Below are 22,441 nucleotides of genomic sequence, written 5' to 3'. Positions count from 1 at the left end.
TCACATTTCCAACCTTTGTGGAAATGGTTTTATTCAAATACACATGTACCTGTAAATAGGCTTTCATGCATTGAGAAATTTCAGAAAATTAATATTTTGTGTATGTATCGCGGTTAATCAATTTCCGTGATATCGGCTGCCATACAATATTAAAGTAGCGCATCGTCATAACATTGTGCTTGTCTTTGCTTGTAAACAAATTTGTGGAATCTAAAATCTAAATGATATATACTGGAATAAAACTCTAAGTGCGATATTCATTTCCAATGCAAAATTTTACAAGTATACTTTCGTAATTGACGGGCGAACAATGCTTGGGCCTGGTGTCATTTTTTATTTTCGTGTCGGCCTACGTACCGAAAAGAAAATTGTGGGTGCATTTCCATAAATGACGCGTTCACCCACTACTGTATGCAGAATAAAACAAATACAGACCTACCAACGAAAGCATTAATAAATTTGCTCCGCGAATGAAGCGCCGATAAGTTTACTCCGCGATTGAAGCAAAATGATGATACATTTAATGTATGGCGCGCAATGCAGAGCATTAAATTATGAAATGTAAAGTCAATTTAGAATTTTAATCCGATCGGGCCTATTCAAAATAAAGCTTGGATTTTTTTGTAATTTTTTTTAAACGGATTAATTTGGAAACGCAGTATTAAGTCTTCCCCGGAAGACATGTGTCACCTGCTAATGTTGAAAAAGTAAATTTTTTTTTTTGCTGTAAAAAATTCTAAGTCCCGGCAACCAGGAAGTTGATAAGCGACAGATTCAAAAATGTCTTACACAATACAGTTGGCCACACTGATGCTCTGTGCCAAATATCAGGGAGTTGCCCCATGTGGTTCTTGAGAAAACTGTGACAGAAATTTTTTTGCTGTAAAAAATTCTAAGTCCCGGCAAACAGGAAGTTGATAAGCGACAGATTCGAAAATGTCTTACACAATACAGTTGGCCACACTGATGCTCTGTGCCAAATATCAGGGAGTTGTCCCATGTGGTTCTTGAGAAAACTGTGACAGAAATTTTTTGTGACGACGACGACGCCAGACGACGACGCAGGACGACGGATAGTGATCCCTATATGTCGCCACTGCGTGTAACGCAGGCGACACAAAAAGAAAATAAATATTCATGATGATATGAATATTCCTTAGCCAAAATGCAAGTTAATTAATTAATTAATAAATGAATAAATTCCTTACTTTTAAGATTTAGTTCAAGCTGTATTGATTAAAAGATTTATTCATGTTAGTAGTGTTGAGTACTCGATAACATTTTTTTTTAATATTAACCTTTTTTATATTTACTTTATTTTTTTCTTATTTTCCCTGGCTTTTTTAATCAGAGGAGGGGGTGACAAGGTTGGTTAGTTGGCTGGGATATGATCTTGTTTTGGTATCGGTGGTATACTATTTCTAAATAACCCGTAGAGTACATATCTTATTGTTGTTTTAAATATAAAATTTAAACTTTATTTCAACATAAATAAAACAAATTAAATGTGGTGCATTGCGGTGTGTGTGTGTGTGTATAAATGTAGTTGACATAGTTTGATTTGTATTGTTAAAAGTTGAACATGTTATTTCTACTTGTTTATTCTTTTCTATATTTATCAAGAATATATCATCTATTCCACAAAATTAACACAAGAATGATTGAATATTGTTTACCGTCCCTTTCGATAATATTTCACTCATATGGCATATATGGAGACGTCACCACTGCCGGTGAAGGGCTGCAAAATTTCCGCTTATAAATGCTCAGCGCTTATGGCCTTTGAGCAGGGAGGTATCTTTATCGTGCCACACCTGCTGTGACACGGGACCTCGGTTTTTGCAGTCTCATCCGAAGGACCACCCCATTTGGTCGCCTTCTACGACAAGCAAGGGTACTGAGGACCTAACCCGGATCCCCACGGGACAATTAACACAGGAAGGTTAGCTAACAATGCATGGACAAATGCAGTAGTCTAGAGAAATTATGTAGGCCTACAAAGTGGAAGCTATAACATTTTACAGTAATAAAAACTAAAGTGATCGAAGTAAAGCAGGATCAGTTCGGACTCCATGAAGTCAATCAGAATTTTTATTTGATGCAAGTGCAGACATACTAAAGAATATTTACAGATTTTATAGATGCATCTAGTTAGGAATGATATATGTCCACACTTTTATGACAATGCTACTTTTCAATCACCAAATAACGAATAAATATTTGAAACATTAGTTATATGGGTCTTCAATTTCTTACTATCAGTGTTAATAAAACATAAGCTCGCCTTAGAGTGATGCATGTATGGAATGTGGATGTCATTAAAAAAAAATATAGAAAATGACACCCCCCCCCAAGTTAAAAGAAAATATGATCGGCAAGATCATGGGTTCTCCTTTGTTAATAAAGACATCTTTTATGGTACGCTTGCCGCAACACGGGACCTTCGTTGTGTGTGTGTTTTGTTCTTTTTATTTTGCTGTTGCTCTCACTTTAGGTCATATCTGATATCGCACGTATCGTTTTCCAGGGACGGAGGGGGTATGGAAGTTGGCTTCTTAAAAATACTTGAGCAGCCAAAAAGTTTTTCGCTGATCTTCAAAATTCTAGAATCCTGATTCGGGGAATGGGGGTAGGAGGAGACGGGAGCGTTGGAGTATTCTATTATGATTCACGACAACTAATGAATATCTCAGACTTCGTTTTCTTAAATCATAAGGGCGTGGGGTAGGTTAGGATCTTCTACCATGAGAGCTTAAAATGTTTTCACTTGCTTCATTTTCTTAAATTGTGGAGGGGGTATTTTTCTATTACTGCTCAGTACTTTGCTAAATAATTCTCATTCATAAATCATTATACATTATTCCCATTCACTACTATTGCTAAAAATAGTGGGGGGGGGGGGGGGGGGGGACAGTCACCCAATATATCTTTAATTTGCATTACAAAATAACCGTCCCAAAAAAGGGGGAGGGGAGGCAGCCTGCTCTACGATTGACCTACAGCGTCCTATAAATGAAAATATGATAAATGTTGAACACAGCACTGTAAATTATAACATGTTTCTTTTGTTTCAATCACCAATAGCAGAAAGTTCCAAGTACAGTGTGCACTTTTTAAGGGTATTTTATTATTGATGTCGGACAACAACACCTGCAAGACTACTTACTCCCTTCCGAACCCCCGTCCCAAGTATTTGAATTTATTTTTTTTTTAATCAGGCGTCAATCTCTTGTAATAATTTTTTAATTCAAAACATGAATAATCAAAGCATATGATTTTCATAGTTATGTATCGAGATATGAATAGACTGGTAACATTATCTTGATCAATGTCGAAGTGAAAGGTGAAGATAACGAATGATCAATCTCACAACTCCTATAAGCAATGCAAAATAGAGAGTTGGGCAAACACGGACCCCAGGATATAAATATACCATAGGTGCATGGGATCATGTGCCTAGGATTTCATTATATTTTAAAAATACATGCACTACTAGATCCAGGATTTGCGGTTACGGCGGGCGCAACTTTATGAGGTTGTGGGCTGCCTTGAGGCCCCCAGTGGGTCCAGGGGGAAGCCCTGGTGGGGACCCAGGGGGCGAAACCCCCGGAAGCTCCTGGATTTTATAGGGCTTGAAATATGTCTCCTATTTAGTCATTTGTATTATTTTCTATCATTTTTAATACGGTAAAATTAATAAAGTAAAGCAGATTTTAAGGGTTTTTGGGGGGGAAAAAGTCAAGTTCCCCCAATAAAGTAATTCAAGAAATTAAAAGAGTTTGTCATTTATTTCTCTGGGAGTGGGAGGAATTATTGCTTCTTTTATTGTTTAGTACATTTTTCTAAACAAGAGACCACGATTTATCTTAAATTTGAAAATTTATAGGGAGGTCGCTAGCTGCCCCCCCCCCCCCCCCTCCCCCCTCTTAAACCTGCCACTGGATACACATGAATACTACTTAAACATCTTGAGATTTTACATATACGTAGTTGTACTCATGTATATCATCCGGTGCGTAATTTCAGCGTAATTTCAGCCAAATGGTCTTAAATGAATTATGAATATTTTAACCACGTATATCCATAACCAAACAAACAATTAATTTAAAGAAATGCCCTAGTCATCAGGTGAGTCTGAAGGCAGTCCTATATTTTGTTGAACCTTTGTAAAGACAAACGGTTAGGACAACACCCACCCTACTTCTCAAAAGTCAACGCAATAAAACGATGTCAAAGCAATATTTAAAACGACATCATTGCTCAAATATAGTTATTGTCTTTGATTAACTGTAAAATATTAACGACACTGAATATATCTTTAATATTTTTAGGGAATGATGCCCATGGTGTATACATTCATTTAACATCAAAAAATAATTTTCGAAAAAAATTCACATAAGGGGGGTTTCTGCTTGGAACGGGCTCATAAGATACTAATGCCAATACTTTTTGCTTCACCCTTAAACACGGTCACACCATAAGACATACTAGCCTTTTATTGATTATCTCCCCCTTTCGATGAGTATGGACCTTTATTTCAACAAACTTGAATTCCCTTCAACCAAGGACAATTTGTACTAAGTTTGATTAAAATTGGCGCAGTGGTTCTGGAGAAGATGAAAATGTGAAAACTTAAAATACCGAGAGATGGACAAACAGACAAAAGGTGATCAGAAAACTTAAAAAAGCTCACACCTCATGTGAGCTAGAACTGAATTGAAAACCAACTAAACATAAAAAAAAAATTAAATCACAGCATTATGAAGTCAGAACATAAACAAGAGGCCCACAGGTCTTATCAGTCACCTGAGTACTAGTGAAAAAGTATCACTACTCCCAAGGGCTATGAAATCTAGAAAAAAATACCTGTTCTGAATATCTAAGCTAAATTCTAATGTTCAGCAACAGTATAAAACAAGATGTGTTCTTAATACTTCAATACCCTCAGAAATGCATACACTGATAAAAGGCTATAAAGAATATAATAGGTGTATTAACATTAAAAGATATGACTAATTTGGACCCATCCTGGAGTCAAAACCCTGGGTTGTAAAATTACCATTTTTTGTACATCCTTTTCTGCTATTCCTAAGTATACATTTACATTTTATACAGTATCAGCAAACTTACAGATAAATACTGTATACAAAGTTTGGCCCCACCCTGGGGTCAGAACCCCTACCCCAGGGATCATCAAATTTACAATTTTAGTAAAGGACTACCTGCTCATTCTAAATATCCATTTACTTTCAATTTAGTATCAATTAGGGGTGAATCAATATATCGATATATCGAAATGTACCGGTATACGCCTGTCCAGCGATATACGATACAGTGTTTCGACGATACAATATAATTTCGGGGTTAAAAATAGCCCTTTTAATAGTCGGGATCAAATTCATAATTTAAAAATGGCTTTTAACAGGAACACGATTCCTCAGACTTTAATCCCCGCTCTTTCATTGTGACATGAGATTCCTCAGACTTCAATCCCCGCTTTTTCAATGTGACATTGGAGTTTCCTCAGACTTTAATCCCCGTTTTTACATTGTGACACATTGGAGATTTCTCAGACTTTAATCCCCTCATTTACATTGTGAAATTGGAGTTTCCTCAGACTTTAATTGTCATTGTTTGTTTTGTTATGAAATAAAAGATATTAAACCACTTCATTTTTTTTAAATTTTGATATTTTAGTAGGAGTTTGAAATTTTATCAATAAAGTCAATAAAATTCACTTGATTGACCAAGCCATGAGCTATGCGTTAGCATAGCGAACAGGAATGAAATGCTGTTTTGGAGAAATCTCGAGTTTCACTTTGAACCGCCGCGCAATGAATATAACTCGTCAGTATTTATCACTAACAACATTTGCCTACTTAGGTTTGCCTCCTAACCCCTCTCTAATGCTGTCAGTATCCACTTTATTCGATTCCGTGTAAACATTGACTTTACCGAGGACCCATTGTAATACGTCACCTTCACTCCGGGCCTGACATTTTTGTATTCCTTATAATTTCAAGTTTTAAAAAAATAATAAAATGCTATTAATCCTCCCACATACTTTTTTAATCAAATGAAATATAACACAACATACAAAATCCTATGTCATATCAATTATTATATTTTGAGGTAAGAAACTATGTTCAGAGTTTAAAAACAAAGGGCGATAACTGTTTAGAAAGTTGCATGTGCGGGAAATCATTGGATTACTAAAATGTCAGGCCCGGAGTGAATGTGACGTATTACAATGGGTCCTCGGTAAAGTCAATGTTTACACGAAATCGAATAAAGTGAATACTGACAGCATTAGAGAGGGGTTAGGAGGCAAACCTAAGTAGGCAGATGTTGTTAGTGATAAATACTGACGAGTTATATTCATTGCGCGGCGGTTCAAAGCGAAACTCGAGATTTCTCCAAAACAGCGTTTCATTCCTGTTCGCTATGCTAAAGCATAGCTCATGGCTTGGTCAATCAAGTGAATTTTATTGACTTTATTGATAAAATTTCAAACTCTTGTGATAATTTGGGTTTCTAGACGTTCCGTCCCATAATCAATCCGTCCCTAGACTATCCGTCCCCTAGTTAATACGTCCCCTAGTCAATCCGGCCCAGAAAAAATCTTATTTTTCCAAGTATCATTTACAGTACTAAATTGGTTTAATTCATCTGCGTATTTCATCTTCATGGATTGTGTGCCGCTGACATCTTCTGTCATCAGGTAGTCATCCTTTAATATGCTCTATGGTATTTATGGCTTGATTGCAGACTAATAAGACATTATCACACGTAATGTATATTAATCTTCTTGAGACTGTTTATTGTAACAAATGTCTCTTCTTTTAAAAGCAAGAAAAACATACTTTGCCAAAACATTTAAGGTATGTGTTCCTCCATATTGAAATAAGCTTTCAGTATTTCCCAAAAACAAACAAGAGATGTTTTGATATTTGACATATTTTTCTAAGATCATTATACACATCACAATATTTGATAAAGTGGGCTTCATTTTCAATACAAAGAATACCTTTTATTTTTAGACAAAATTTACATACTCTGTCATTTATTGGAATATTTCTATACCTGCCACATTATATTTCCAAATCATGAGCAATTCTTCGCACTTCTGGAGTTTAAAAAAAAATTCTAATAGTTAGGTTACTGTAAGCTCGTAATTAATGATCAAAGGTTGCACAACAATACAGTTATAAAAACTGTTTTCACTAAGGTATTTTCACAATGATCAGTGGACACTCATGGGACACACATTCAGGGTTCGAAATTAACTTTTTCAAGCACTAGTCTGTACGGACTAGTCACTGTTGATGTTCACTAGTCCGCAAAGCATTTCACTAGTCCGTCCAGTATATTATATTAAATGATCTTCATTTTATTCAGTAGTATTTAATCAAACCAAACACATCACAGTTGCAAACAATTCAATTTCTGACACCTACAAAAGAAAAAGAGACCACCATATTTTATTTCGCACTCGAGATCTTCAGAAGCATACAATATTAACCTCCAAGTTAATCCTTTTATAAACGTCCATAAGTGCGTTGGAGATCGACGTTCCTGTTGTTTTGGTGCTCAGATCTTAGAGTCACAGTTCGAAATTTTATCAATAAAGTCAATAAAATTCACTCAATTGACCAAGTCATGAGCTATAGTGTTATGAACTACTGTGTTAGAGTTGCGAATGACAAGAACATGTGCGCACAAGGTGCATGTTCTTAAACCACACTACTTGCAATTCTTGCACCTAGAACATGTTCTCGTGATGTGCACTTTGCGTTCGGAATTGGCAGGAATTTGACAATTTGTGCACGTTCGAAGAACGGCGGTCTCGAACGCACTCCATGTGTTTGGAAGATCAGGCTGTCATAGTCATGCAAACACTTGACCATGCAGGTAATCAACCATAAGTTCAAACATCTAAGAGACTCAGAGAAATCTTGCTAAAAATCTTTACGAATTCAAGATTGATTTCTGGATTTTCACTAGTCCGTACGGACTAGTGCTACTGAGAGTTCACTAGTCCGACACGTTTTTTACTAATCTCGGACTTACGGACATGAGTTAATTTCGAACCCTGACATTTACATTGATTGTTATATACATAGTTGAATAAGAATGTTTTTACAATAATTAATGGGCACACATTTTCAGAACCATAGCACTTCAAACAAAAATTATAAATCCCAGTTAAAGCTGTATGGTCCGAATTACAATATTTTTTTCCATCTCGTAAAAACGCTATTAAATCATCGCACATATGTAGTTATGAGGCTGTACGACATATCATAAATTATTTCACCTGTTTTAACCCAAATTATTTGATTTTAAATCGATGTTTACAAATAACCGTGTCACTTTGCCATTTCAAGTGACAGTCATGTGACCAGTGCAAACTTTCAGATCATTGGTGGTCTTATTTGTGTAAAGCTGTGCATTTTGTTATAACAGTACCGTACAATAAGTTCAATAGAAATAAAAATATCAAATACCTCTTAGTAATTCGTTGTTTTACGCTCTTTCAGCCTTAAAACTAGACAGTTGCGTATGACTTAATACATCATGTTGGGATTCCCCTGACGCGCGTGGGTCTATTTATAGACGTCTATTATGGGATGATTTATATATGTACCCACTATATTTACTTTCTAAATAATATTCGCACTGTTTTCTTTTACATGCAGATGTTTTCAAGCATGTAATTAAGGGAAAGTTAATAACTTTATAAAGTAATTAATCTGCTTTAAAGTAATTATGTACAAAAATAATACATGAACATCGGGTCATACAGCTTTAAGGGTTGTATAAACAATTTTATTTACACGTCTAACTTCGGCAGTTATCTAATTTTCTTCAGTAATAATCATTTATTATATCTTTGATAAAAAAAAAATTGGAGGGGCCGGATTGACTAAGCAAAATGGGCCGAATCGACCATGGGACGGACCGTCTAAGGACGGATCGACTAGGGACGGACCGACTGTGGGACGGAACGACCTGCTACCATAATTTGTACAGGAACTCGAAAGGGTTGTATCAATTTCAAAATAAACTATTCTGACAATGATATTCAACCCAAACTCTCAAGAAAATGTTTTGTAATAGGATTTGCAAATATTATAATTTGACTTTATACAAAATATCAAACCAGTGAGCGATCTGAAAGAAAAACAGAAAGGGCAACGTGGGGTCGTTAAATTTGCAAAACACATTTCAGGATACGAGTTAAAGCAGACCAAACTTCATAAACGCTTATATTTAGAATAAACATGAAATTACCTTCTATGTATCTTTATCTACAGAATTAATTCGATATCATCTGCACTGTGGCTGCAAACGTCTCGCAACCTTCTACCACTAAAACAGCCGAATTTTCGCGGAAGATTTCCATCTATACGCATGCGTACAATTGTTTTATATAATATCGAGCCCGATATTTTTTCTTCTTTACTTATGATATGAATAAGGTTGTACTGTCCTTTATTTCGGTAAAAAAAAAATAAAGAAAAAAAAGTGGAAAGTTGATAAATTTTAATTAGAAAATTTAGAATCTTTCAAATCAAATTCTGATTATTTAGAATGAAATAATAAAACACAGGGGAAAACAATACTAGTTAGCCTATAGCCTATTAAAGCCTCGGATTATGGAATTGTGATTATGTAATATTGTAAAAGAAGCAACTTTAGAAATTCACAAATAATGATTATGTTTTGTTCTCTTTTGTAACATCTGTCATTTGGATCATTTACACCTTCTGTAAATGGTTGTCAAGAATGGCCTCTAAACCGTTGTAGCAACAAACTACTTCCGGTGTCAACAATTTACTTGAGCAAAGCAGGTAATAGCTTTGATATCGAGGGACAGGTAAGCAAAAGTTGTTAAATGTCTTTATAATTTATGTATAACTAATATTTGATATACATATCTAAGATTCTATTGTATACACGATATCTTTACAAGGGCACCTGTAAATACATGCCAGTGTATGAGTGTACATAGTGTAGCTAGCGCTATCTACCTATCTATCTATCTATCTATCTATCTATCTATCTATATATATATATATATATAGCGACCTCGTCAACATATTTTGTTAGTATATAAGATCACATATACACGTACAGAGAGAGAGAGAAACTATGATTTACAACAATATCACTATTATATACATTGGTAAATATCACATAAATATAAATCTTTAATGGGATTTTTAATTGTTACAATATGTATACGTTTTGTTTTCAGATTTATGCCTTTCCGTATTTTTATGATGATAATAACATATTTTAAAAGACTATTCTAAGAAGAAAAAAACCTGAGATATTATGAAATATAGAACGAAACCAATAATACAGTGTAATCCCAGCTCTCTTTGATTACCTATACGATTGAATAACTAATGATAGTTCACCTTCATTCCATGTAACACCGGATAATTACTTCATTTTATCTGAGTATATCCACCAAAATCACCAAAACTCACACCAGTCACCAAGTGACTTTTCGGTGCAAATTGGTGCTTGGTGGTCATTAAGGGCAAAAAGGGTGATTGCTGTTTAATTATTTTCGTTACTAAATATCAATTTCAGAGAAACCCTGCACGTGGTGCTTAAATATTTTACCAAGGATCTCAGTGAAATCTTCGATGAATTTTGGGGTGACACCTGGTAAATCCAATAAAATCCCAAAGATAGTAGATAGAAGATTAATTAATTAATTAATTACCAAATTTTCACGATCCTGCTTTGTTTGAGCCTCTGAAATCGACACATCTACGTCGCATCAGTAGAACTGGTCCTCTCTATCCCGTCAGCATCGCAAATCCAATGGACCGTTATTAATCAAAAATTAATAGCAGGCTCTCAGATAACACCCCTTATCCGACGGTATCCTGCTGCGAATTTTAAGAAGTTGAAGAGCAATACAAAGTATCAAATAAACGTTGATCATACAACATTACTTAACAAATTCTATTACCTAATAAACAATGATCACACAACATTACTTAACAAATTCTATTACCTAATAAACAATGATCACACAACATTACTTAACAAATACTATTACCTAATAAACAATGATCACACAACATTACTTAACAAATACTATTACCTAATAAACAATGATCACACAACATTACTTAACAAATTCTATTACCTAATAAACAATGATCACACAACATTACTTAACAAATACTATTACCTAATAAACAATGATCACACAACATTACTTAACAAATTCTATTACCTAATAAACAATGATCACACAACATTACTTAACAAATTCTATTACCTAATAAACAATGATCACACAACATTACTTAACAAATTCTATTACCTAATAAACAATGATCACACAACATTACTTAACAAATATTATTACCTAATAAACATTGATCACACAACATTACTTAACAAATATTATTACCTAATAAACAATGATCACACAACATTACTTAACAAATATTATTACCTAATAAACAATGATCACACAACATTACTTAACAAATACTATTACCTAATAAACATTGATCACACAACATTACTTAACAAATTCTATTACCTAATAAACAATGATCACACAACATTACTTAACAAATTCTATTACCTAATAAACAATGATCACACAACATTACTTAACAAATATTATTACCTAATAAACAATGATCACACAACATTACTTAACAAATACTATTACCTCATAAACATTGATCACACAACATTACTTAACAAATTCTATTACCTAATAAACAATGATCACACAACATTACTTAACAAATATTATTACCTAATAAACAATGATCACACAACATTACTTAACAAATACTATTACCTAATAAACATTGATCACACAACATTACTTAACAAATACTATTACCTAATAAACATTGATCACACAACATTACTTAACAAATACTATTTCCTAATAAACAATGATCACACAACATTACTTAACAAATATTATTACCTAATAAACAATGATCACACAACATTACTTAACAAATACTATTACCTAATAAACATTGATCACACATCATTACTTAACAAATACTATTACCTAATAAACATTGATCACACAACATTACTTAACAAATTCTATTACCTAATAAACAATGATCACACAACATTACTTAACAAATACTATTACCTAATAAACATTGATCACACAACATTACTTAACAAATACTATTACCTAATAAACATTGATCACACAACATTACTTAACAAATTCTATTACCTAATAAACGTTGATCATACAACATTACTTAACAAATACTATTACCTAATAAACATTGATACATGAACTGCTTAATATGAATTTTGAAACAATCTGTTGGACAAGAAACAAAAATCAAGCACTTTTAAAAGTCTACAGTTATTCGATGGAAAATGCTACAGCTTTACATTAAATATATCGTATATATACTATTAAGTTAAAGTGTGTTAAGGTACCTCCACCCCCATATGAAATCAGAGGTCAAGGAGACTTTGTGCATTATAGAAATGTATGTTGGGGGGAATTTTATTCACTGTGTATGCAATGTAATTTTTTTAATTGTAAACTATTTGATATTGTAAAAGTTTATACTTCTGTAAATAATTACATAGCAACCTGAGATGTTTGTGATATTCACCCGTAGGACTCAATAAATGTTGTACTTGTCAGGTAACTAAATAAGATGTTTGTGATATTCACCCGTAGGACTCAATAAATGTTGTACTTGTCAGGTAACTAAATAAGATGTTTGTGATATTCACCCGTAGGACTCAATAAATGTTGTACTTGTCAGGTAACTAAATAAGATGTTTGTGATATTCACCCGTAGGACTCAATAAATGTTGTACTTGTCAGGTAACTAAATAAGATGTTTGTGATATTCACCCGTAGGACTCAATAAATGTTGTACTTGTCAGGTAACTAAATAAGATGTTTGTGATATTCACCCGTAGGACTCAATAAATGTTGTACTTGTCAGGTAACTAAATAAGATGTTTGTGATATTCACCCGTAGGACTCAATAAATGTTGTACTTGTCAGGTAACTAAATAAGATGTTTGTGATATTCACCCGTAGGACTCAATAAATGTTGTACTTGTCAGGTAACTAAATAAGATGTTTGTGATATTCACCCGTAGGACTCAATAAATGTTGTACTTGTCAGGTAACTAAATAAGATGTTTGTGATATTCACCCGTAGGACTCAATAAATGTTGTACTTGTCAGGTAACTAAATAAGATGTTTGTGATATTCACCCGTAGGACTCAATAAATGTTGTACTTGTCAGGTAACTAAATAAGATGTTTGTGATATTCACCCGTAGGACTCAATAAATGTTGTACTTGTCAGGTAACTAAATAAGATGTTTGTGATATTCACCCGTAGGACTCAATAAATGTTGTACTTGTCAGGTAACTAAATAAGATGTTTGTGATATTCACCCGTAGGACTCAATAAATGTTGTACTTGTCAGGTAACTAAATAAGATGTTTGTGATATTCACCCGTAGGACTCAATAAATGTTGTACTTGTCAGGTAACTAAATAAGATGTTTGTGATATTCACCCGTAGGACTCAATAAATGTTGTACTTGTCAGGTAACTAAATAAGATGTTTGTGATATTCACCCGTAGGACTCAATAAATGTTGTACTTGTCAGGTAACTAAATAAGATGTTTGTGATATTCACCCGTAGGACTCAGTAAATGTTGTACTTGTCAGGTAACTAAATAATATAGTCTTCGTCTTAGAAATGTCAATTATTGTATAGTTTTCCTTATGTGGGCTCATAATTGGTCTTAATAAATCGTTGTGATTTTAGATTCTAAGTCGGTATCTTTTCATTACATATATTGGTTACATATATTGGTATACCATGCACTGCATTCAAATTTTACCAGTACGTGTAGATAAGTTAAGCTATTTAGAAGGAAGTGAGTTCGGGCACTTCCTTTAAATGTCGTATCTATATAATAATATTAATTATTGCAGTTTGTAGGGGTACTGGTCACTCACCAAGAGCAAGAAGACACCATGGCTTCACTTGGGATAGACATGATTACAAAGAAGCTCAGGACGGCCCGGGATCCGTACACAACTTTAACAGACAAACAGATTAATAATATTCCCAGGGTAATACAAATAAGTCAACGTCTATATGTAGTGCGACAAATAAAATCACCATACTTCGTGACATGTTCGATATGGTTATTATTAATTATCAAACTGGATATGTGCACATGCACATGTATTTACCTAAATGTATATCAGTTTAATATAAGATGGAACTGAGTACATGCTTTACTCGTCCTGTATTTCTTGTAGGACCCTGGTGCCTTTTTTATGATAAGCCGACCAGAGAAGTCTTACCCAGAGAAGGGTTGGTACAGGGACAGATATGCCACGAATACCAACCAGCATTTGTTCCGCGGCCACAATCAAAAAGAACCTCTCTGTTGGATCGACGCCCAATGGCAACGGGATCCGCCACAACTCCACAACACCTGTCGACATGGTGCATCCGAGAGATGGGGACCCGACAAAGTTGGTAGGTTCTATTTGATTCTTTATTCACTCAAAACTGGTACATGAGGTACAAACACAAATATACCAATATAAACAAAGGTTACAGGTACCTAGGGCCACAAAATATACAAGTATGTATGGAAAAATAAATGGTGTAATTACATTAGTTCAGGAAGAGTAGGCAGCACTAAATAAAAATCTTCACAATGTTGCCACGTTTTATTTTTGAAATACCACATTGTTTGTATTCATTAGCTCATTAAACTTGGGGATTTTACAAAATCATTTGTTTAGAAATAATTTTATGTCGTTTGAAAAATATGTATATTACATGACATCATGAAAGTCATCAATAATGCTTTTGCAAACACATGTACATTGTACATGTTCTTAAATTTCTTTCAATATTATTCCACATACCAGTTCAGATTAGCATTTTAGCGATTCTTTAATACAAGTTTGATTTATCCATACACACGACCGTCTACAAGAATTAAGTATATACATGATTGGTAAAAACTGGTTATTAAAATTTTCCTGTTATCCTCACCTCGCAAAGAACAACATGAATGTATGATAAATAGACAATTATTGTAAGCTTTGCATCGTCTTTCATTCCAGGAAATAGAACCATGCAGCATTTCAACAAACCAGAAGATCCCAATCGATTTTTGACAACCGAACTCTACCGAAGACAACCAACAAACTTGCCTGGACAACTCAACATGTCCTACGGTCGACCGGCGGAAGGATATTATGCCCTCAGAAATCCCAGTGAGAAAATTGCGCTGTTATTGATGGCCAAATGTTATAATAGACGAATTCATGTACTTGTTTACGCGCTTGTATAGAGACTGCTTTTATTCGGAAATCATAGGTGGAAAAACCACACACAAACAGTATTTTCCGCGAATGAATTGTCTGGTTCGTGACGATACGTATTTGCAAGAAAGGTGTTCTCGCGAATATATATCGCACGTGAATAAAGTTGCTTTTAAAATTTGAATTAAATTATATTTTTCTCCAGACTCAACAACGTGGTTTGGTTCTTCCGTGCCTCTGAACAGAACACAGATTTTACAGGACATCAATCCAAAAACCAGTGCTGAGTACGAACAGATAAAACGGTTTAATGAGTCGAGAGTTCTGGATAAGAAAGACAACTTCCCATTTTACTCCGAGTACACAGACCGATTTGCTGCCCATACTAAAACAGTCCCAATTCTCACCACGTAAGTTCATAATCAAGAATAACGTAGTATATTTCAGATTGATTAAATTAAATTAACTCTAACCCTGTTTTAATCTAAGGTACACTGAATTGAGAAATCAGGACAGTTGTGGTTAATCTGAAAATATGTATTATGTTACATATAACATAATACACATTTTCAGATTAACCACAATTGTCCTGATGATGTTAATTTGTGATGTACGCGGCATGTATATGGAGTGTCAAATTAACATAAACTCAAATAATTTAAGATATCTTCAATTATTTGAAGATATCATCAATTCATTTGATGCGCGCAACAATTTAATTAAAAATCTCTTCAAATAATTAATGATATCTTCAATTCTGAATTATTGCGCGCATTAATTGAATTGATGATAGCATTAATTCTTCAGCTGAATTGATGCACGCTTCAATTGAATTAATGATGTCTTCAAATGAATTAACGATATCAACAATTGAAATGATGCACGCTACAATTCAATTGAAGAGAGTAATAATTGATATAATGCGCGCATTAAATCAATTGATGAGAGCAATAATTGAATTGATGCACGCATTATTTCATTTGATGAGAGCAATAATTGATTTAATGCGCGCATTAATTCATTTAAAAAGAGCAATAATTGAATTGATGATATCTTCAAATAATTGAAGATATCTTCAATTATTTGAGTTTATGTTAATTTGGCGCTCCATACATGTAATCGTCAATAAAGCTCTAACTATTTTGTACGGACGCCGGTTTGTGTGAAATGAGAAAAATATTATATTTGGCGGTCGACAGAAAATAGCCGCCAAACAAATTTCTGGCGGCCGCCAAACAAGTTTTTGGCAGCCACAGCGTATAGAATTATCAGGTGATCGCCATACATGTATGGATACCTGGAAGCTGCCGGAAAAGTTTATGGCGACTGCCAGGTAACTTCATGTGGCAACTGCCAGAAACTTATTTGGAGGCTGCCAGATAATTATATGGCGACCACCACAAACCAACTTGACAGCCGCCTGAAAACACATTTTTCTTACCTGGCACCATCTGGTTTCGTTGTATTTTGATTACATGTTGGCCCAACCGACAGAACAGCTACCAGTCCTGCACGGCCGGTTTTGACAAGTTCCCCGCATATTTGAAATTTAGACTGATTATACCAACCACATTCTAGTATTAAATGATTAATTGATTTTTATAAAGTTAACATGAAAATGCAGTCATCATCAATCTTCTCTTTGGAACACCTTGTAATGACAATACTGACAAAAAATAGGCAAATTTCACGTGTCAATTTATGTAAACAAATATATTTCAACTCAGGCGTCGTCATGTAAAATACAGCTACATGAAATGGAAGAAAAAAATGTACAGTATTTTTATACATGTATGATATGAAAGACGAAGATGGTGAACAGTGATCGATCTCCTAACTCCAATAAGCAAATAGAGAGTGCATGGGCAAACACGGATCCCTGGATATACCAGAGTTGTGATCAGGTGCCTAGGAAGAGTAAGCACCCCTGTCGACCGGTCGCACCATCCATTAATCCTATAACTTGATCAGGTAAACGGAGTAATCCGTAGTCAAAATCAGTGTGCCAAGAACGGTCCAACAATCGGTATGGAACACGTCAGACAACATTTGACCCAATGAAAGGTTATACTGGCAAACTAGATCGTTGTAACGACCATAGAATTTGCGAAATGCTGACTTTAAACGAGATTGTTGAAACCCCTGCACCATCAACTTGTTTATCAGTAGCCTCAGTGCATCGATTTAAAAACTGACCATACGCAGAACAAGCTCTTGTTTATAATATTCTAATTTTTGCTGTATAAACATGTTTATGTATATGATATTGCGTGTATATTCAATTAACATGTTCTTTTTGTACTTTACATCATTTGCACAGGGATTGTTTTACACCAGAACTGTTTGTCAGGTATATAACTGTAGTTGTTGTCAGTGCACCTGTTGATGTTGTCTACGTCATCAATATACACTGTATAGTTATTTTCATCACGCATCTCAGCCTCAAACATTCAGAAAGCACGTAGCAAATAAATGAATAAACATTGTTTTCAAAAAACCAATTTCTGCATAAAATATCACAAATTGAAGCTTTGTTCTGTTGTATTTGAAACTTATAGATGTGATTCAAGATGCATATGGAAGTATTACTAGTATTCTGAAGTTGTTTCAAAATACATGTATTATCTAACCCACTGCACGATCTATCTATATTATTTCTGTTTCATTTTCCCCTACACACCGCTTAGAATATCTGTGTCACACCACGCCAAGATTTCATGACCTCATCGTGTAAATTACTCACTATCACACAGAGATTACCAACATTAGTTTTGATCTATTTTCAGGTTACAACGACGGAAGATGTATCTCCAGGAATCGTGAATTACCCCGACCCAGCATTAACTGTGATACTGCATTACATGTACTTAAAGAAGACTCAATCAAATGTGTATAGTTTTATGCAATACAATGTGCGATTTATGTAAATATTATCCAACAACCTTGTTGAAATTATTTGTTTTGTTGCATCGGTTCAAAGTTTATGTATTAAAGATATCCGTGTACAATTTTAGTACGTTTTGTATGTAAAACTTATACGGTACCAATTTTGATGCACCAGATGCGCATGTTTGAAATCCGAAATAACAATGAAGTTTTAGAGCTATTATAGTGAAAAAGAGTGCCAAAAAAGTGGAGTCAAATTCGTCTAAGGATAAGAGCTATGCGTGAGGGAGATAATCCTTAATTTTGAAATGAATTTCTAAATTTTATAACAGCAATTAAATATACATCCGTATTTTCAAGCTAGTAACGAAGTACTTAACTACTGGGCTGTAGAGACCCTCGGGGACTAACAGTCCACCAGCAGAAGCCTCGACCCAGGGGTCATAATGTAAAACTTATACGGTACCAATTTTGATGCACCAGATGCGCATTTCGACAAATAATGTCTCTTCAGTGATGCTCAACCGAAATGTTTGAAATCCGAAATAACAATGAAGTTTTAGAGCTATTATAGGGAAAAACAGTTTGCCAAAAAAGTGGAATTAAATTCGTCTAAGGATAAGAGCTATGCGTGAGGGAGATAATCCTTAATTTTGAAATGAATTTCTAAATTTTATAACAGCAATTAAATATACATCCGTATTTTCAAGCTAGTAACGAAGTACTTAGCTACTGGGCTGTAGAGACCCTCGGGGACTAACAGTCCACCAGCAGAGGCCTCGACCCAGGGGTATCTCACTCGTAAAGTATTAAGTACAAATCTATTGTTTTATGTGATATCAGGTCGCCCAAGTGGTTATGATAGTGAAAATATGTTATTTTATTTGAAATCTTCATTTTGACAACTGGACATCACACCTATAATAAGGAGAGAAGCCTTTCGTTGGTCAGAACCTCTGGTTTTAGGGCGGGCTGTATGGCTCATATAGTGAATGTGCAATGTTTCTTTAAAATTCGTCTTTTAGTAAATTTGAAATCACAACATTTTTCTCTAATTAACAACATCAAAACGTACGACCTTTCTTCACTTTACATGACCACTTCTTACGATAAATCAAGGACTAGACTTTATGATATCATAGACAATTGCTTCTTCACCAAAAACGGAAGAAAGGAAATATTGATATCTAGTGACCAGTCATTTAAAAAATTACTATGTTAAACACCACTCTGTCTCTACGCACAAGTACTCCGAAGTTGATATTAAAATGCTACTGGACTTTTTCATTGACAATATCTTCGTATTCTTTGGTGATCAGGGCCTCCAACAGTCTGTTGGAATTCCCATGAACACGAATTGTGCTCCTATATGCATGTAGCTGACATGTTTTATATTCTTACGAGGCAGAATATATTCAAAAGCTTCTATGCTGTGGCCTTCAACTCGACATATGTCGAAATATTGACGACGTGTTATTCCCCATCTTCCTCGGAGGACTGTGTATATAGTTGAAGTATTTTACAGTCTTCGAATCATGAACTTCCTCACCTTCGCGATTGGCAGAAAATGCATAATGTGAAAATTCTAATTTATTTTATTGATTGAAATTCTGTTCAATACAAGGGAGATAATTTGCTGGTGATCTAATTTACATACGACTTGAACAATTTCGCATTTTCAATCTTGAAAAGAGAAGAAAACTGCAATGTAATGAAACTGACACTTTGATCTTATTCGTAACTATCAAAATCTTTCTATAATTTGATAAATATTATTTTGCATGCAAACCTTAAAACTTCTCGACAAAATTTAGGCAAAGTGTAGCTATTTAGTATATTTTGTTTCTTGCTGTGTGAAAAATAATTATCATTTTATTAAACACCACTGAACATCTGTTTTTTCACTGTTTTCTCAACGTTGAGAAGAAACAATGCTTTTGATTTTAGTACAAATACTATGACTTGTGGAATCTGAATCGTCGTTTCCTATCCAGGGCCGTAAATTAACCTTCAATTTGGAGGAGGCAGGAAATTAGGCGGGGGTCTGAGGGCCACCCAGGCCCCCAAACGCTGAACACATTTTGTGCACACTGAACACGTTTCGTGCAAAATCCTTGATTCTAGGGCCTTCTAAGATGTTAATTGACTAACTCATTCTAAAAGAAAGATTTGGAATGCTTTTTAAGGGAGGTATCATGTTCTTAGTTATTGGAAACAACATAAATTCTAATGAACTTTAAATTTTAATTTTTTTTGGCTCAAAAGTTGGAGGAGGCAGCTGCCTCCTCCGCCTCCATGTAATTTACGGCCCTGCTATCAGTAGGTCTAAGGCACGCTCAAGCACCTCCGTGTTGTTCAGTCGCTGCTGTCTCGCACGGAATCGTTCCTTGATAAGGGAAATCTTCTCACGAATCCTGGCATTTACCGACTCATCACCGGATAGTTCCAATTTGAACGAACTAGCACGTTTCCGGGCACTTCCTGGTGTCCTGGGAGTTCGCGGTGTCGTGGGTGTAGTAGGTAAAATATCCATGTTTCGAGAGAATGAATAAATCCAAGTAGATCTGTGCACATGTGTCATACTAGAAAAAGCATTTATACAGTAGCTTCTAGAAAGCGTTTTAAAAACCCTTTTCTTAGATGATATTTACTATTTTAGAAAAAATTCAAATTTATTATTAAAAACGACATAAATACTTAAAGCACATGATACATTTATAATATCAGTTTACTGTATGAGGGTGTGTATAAAACAACAAGCTTTGTTAAAAAAAACTATGGTATTTATTAACAATAATTTTCATTCATGAAAGGTGAAGATAACGAACAGAAATCAATTTCATAACTCCTATAAGCAATACAAAATAGAGAGTTGAAATATCCCAGTAAACTCGAAATAAAAGACACCACAGAGTCTTCCACATCTGCTTCGTATTGAGATATTTTATTGAAAATAAATGTTAACGGCAAACTAGCAAGTCAACTTTATGACAAACGGGATGATTTCAGCTTCTCCGTCATCAACTTCCCATATTTATGTAACAATATTCCATTATTACCAATCTAATCAAAATAACCTGTTTTGAATCCGCTACCGCTTCTTAAGAAGAAACAGCTACTTTTAATTAGATTCCATCATCACCTGCATATGGTGTTTATCTCTCTCAACTAATTCGATACGCGAGAAATTATTCTGCATATGATCCGACAAGCTTTAAATCACGGTAGGCTAATGACAAACAAGTTGATTTAAAGTCAGCATTTCGCAAATTCTATGGTCGCTCTAACGATCTAGTTTGCCAATACAACCTGTCATTGGGTCAAATGCTGTCTGACGTGTTTCATACCATTTGTTAGGCCGTTCTTCACACACTGGTTTTAAATGCAGATTACTCCGTTTACCTGATCGGAATATAGGGCTAACAGCGGGTGTGACCGGTCGACAGGGAATGCTTACTTCTTATAGGTACCTTATTTCCCCTCTGGTATGTCTAAATCGGCCAGAACCTAAAAATTCAGCTGATGTTTCCAGTTGCTCAATATCAATATAAAACTACAGACAATGGGAAACAATCGACAAAATACATGTACATGTATATAGCTATAGCGAAGTCGTTGAGACCTGGAAACAGCGGTGAAGTATGGCCATCACATGACTGGAATAAAACTTTTATTCAAAGAAGGATGAGCTAATCGGAAACTGGAGAGATATCAGTAGCATAGCAACAGATGGGTAAAATAAATCCACAGGAATCAGACGCCGATTGGTGGGGTGAACAAGTGAACAAGTGAACAGCCGAACAAATATATACACCTGAATAAAGTATTGTAACAACGAAGTCAATCATTACAATCTTTTTTTGAAAACAGAGCAATAAACAGTCTGTACCTTTTTCTTTTGTCTATTGTAGGCTCAGAATCGTCTGTGTGACTAGTGTACTCACGTCCAATAGAAGTGCGAGATTTGTACATAGTGATTTAGTCCCAAATCATGATGGACGAATAGCAACCTATATAGAATTTCATATGTTGAAAGAAATATTGTCGATACGATTCCCTTTGGTGGTGGATCAGTTATGGTGTAGGACTGCGTTTTCTACAATCTTATCACAGTTAAGGGCAATCTTAACGTACAAAATTACCACACAGACATTCTTGCTGCAAGTGTTATGCCTCATTTTGACAATAACTCT

At 34.7% G+C, this 22,441-nt stretch overlaps 2 protein-coding genes across 5 annotated transcripts in view; one reads left to right on the top strand and one right to left on the bottom strand.

The window, feature by feature from the left end:
• The window catches only part of LOC125679956 (GMP synthase [glutamine-hydrolyzing]-like), a 33,401-nt gene extending 23,964 nt beyond the window's left edge, over positions 1-9,437 (bottom strand). Inside the window, exon 1 of the mRNA XM_048919411.2 lies at positions 9,295-9,437. The gene's annotated coding sequence lies outside the window, so the exon portion shown is untranslated. The remainder of the gene's footprint in view (positions 1-9,294) is intronic.
• Positions 9,438-9,739: 302 nt separating this feature from the next.
• On the top strand, positions 9,740-18,370 carry LOC125679934 (uncharacterized). Of its 4 annotated transcripts, none has more exons than XM_048919383.2 (7): positions 9,740-9,880; positions 14,007-14,147; positions 14,340-14,562; positions 15,162-15,314; positions 15,568-15,772; positions 17,683-17,712; positions 18,149-18,370. In XM_048919383.2, exons 2-7 carry the CDS (start codon positions 14,049-14,051, stop codon positions 18,183-18,185), a joined length of 747 nt encoding a protein of 248 aa, XP_048775340.2. In that variant the 5' UTR covers positions 9,740-9,880; positions 14,007-14,048; the 3' UTR covers positions 18,186-18,370. The 4 variants fall into 4 exon arrangements, with proteins under 4 accessions (XP_048775340.2, XP_048775347.2, XP_048775344.2 ...); XM_048919387.2 differs by having other exon boundaries at positions 9,801-9,880; positions 14,014-14,147; XM_048919390.2 differs by lacking the exon at positions 17,683-17,712 and having other exon boundaries at positions 9,741-9,880.
• Positions 18,371-22,441: the final 4,071 nt, after the last annotated feature.

The sequence above is a fragment of the Ostrea edulis genome, chromosome 1, assembly GCF_947568905.1.
Source record: "Ostrea edulis chromosome 1, xbOstEdul1.1, whole genome shotgun sequence".
Classification (NCBI taxonomy): Eukaryota; Metazoa; Mollusca; class Bivalvia; order Ostreida; family Ostreidae; genus Ostrea; species Ostrea edulis.
Note: the sequence above shows the minus strand (reverse complement) of the source record. Positions and strands in the feature narration are given on the sequence as shown.

Bases quoted from the DNA above. Each gene is read 5' to 3' on its own strand.
- LOC125679934 (XM_048919383.2), top strand. From the start codon at position 14,049: ATGGCTTCACTTGGGATAGACATGATTACAAAGAAGCTCAGGACGGCC. The intron at 15,315-15,567 runs GTGAGAAAATTG...ATTTTTCTCCAG, and splicing joins TTATGCCCTCAGAAATCCCA to ACTCAACAACGTGGTTTGGT. The intron at 15,773-17,682 runs GTAAGTTCATAA...TCATTTGCACAG, and splicing joins ACAGTCCCAATTCTCACCAC to GGATTGTTTTACACCAGAAC.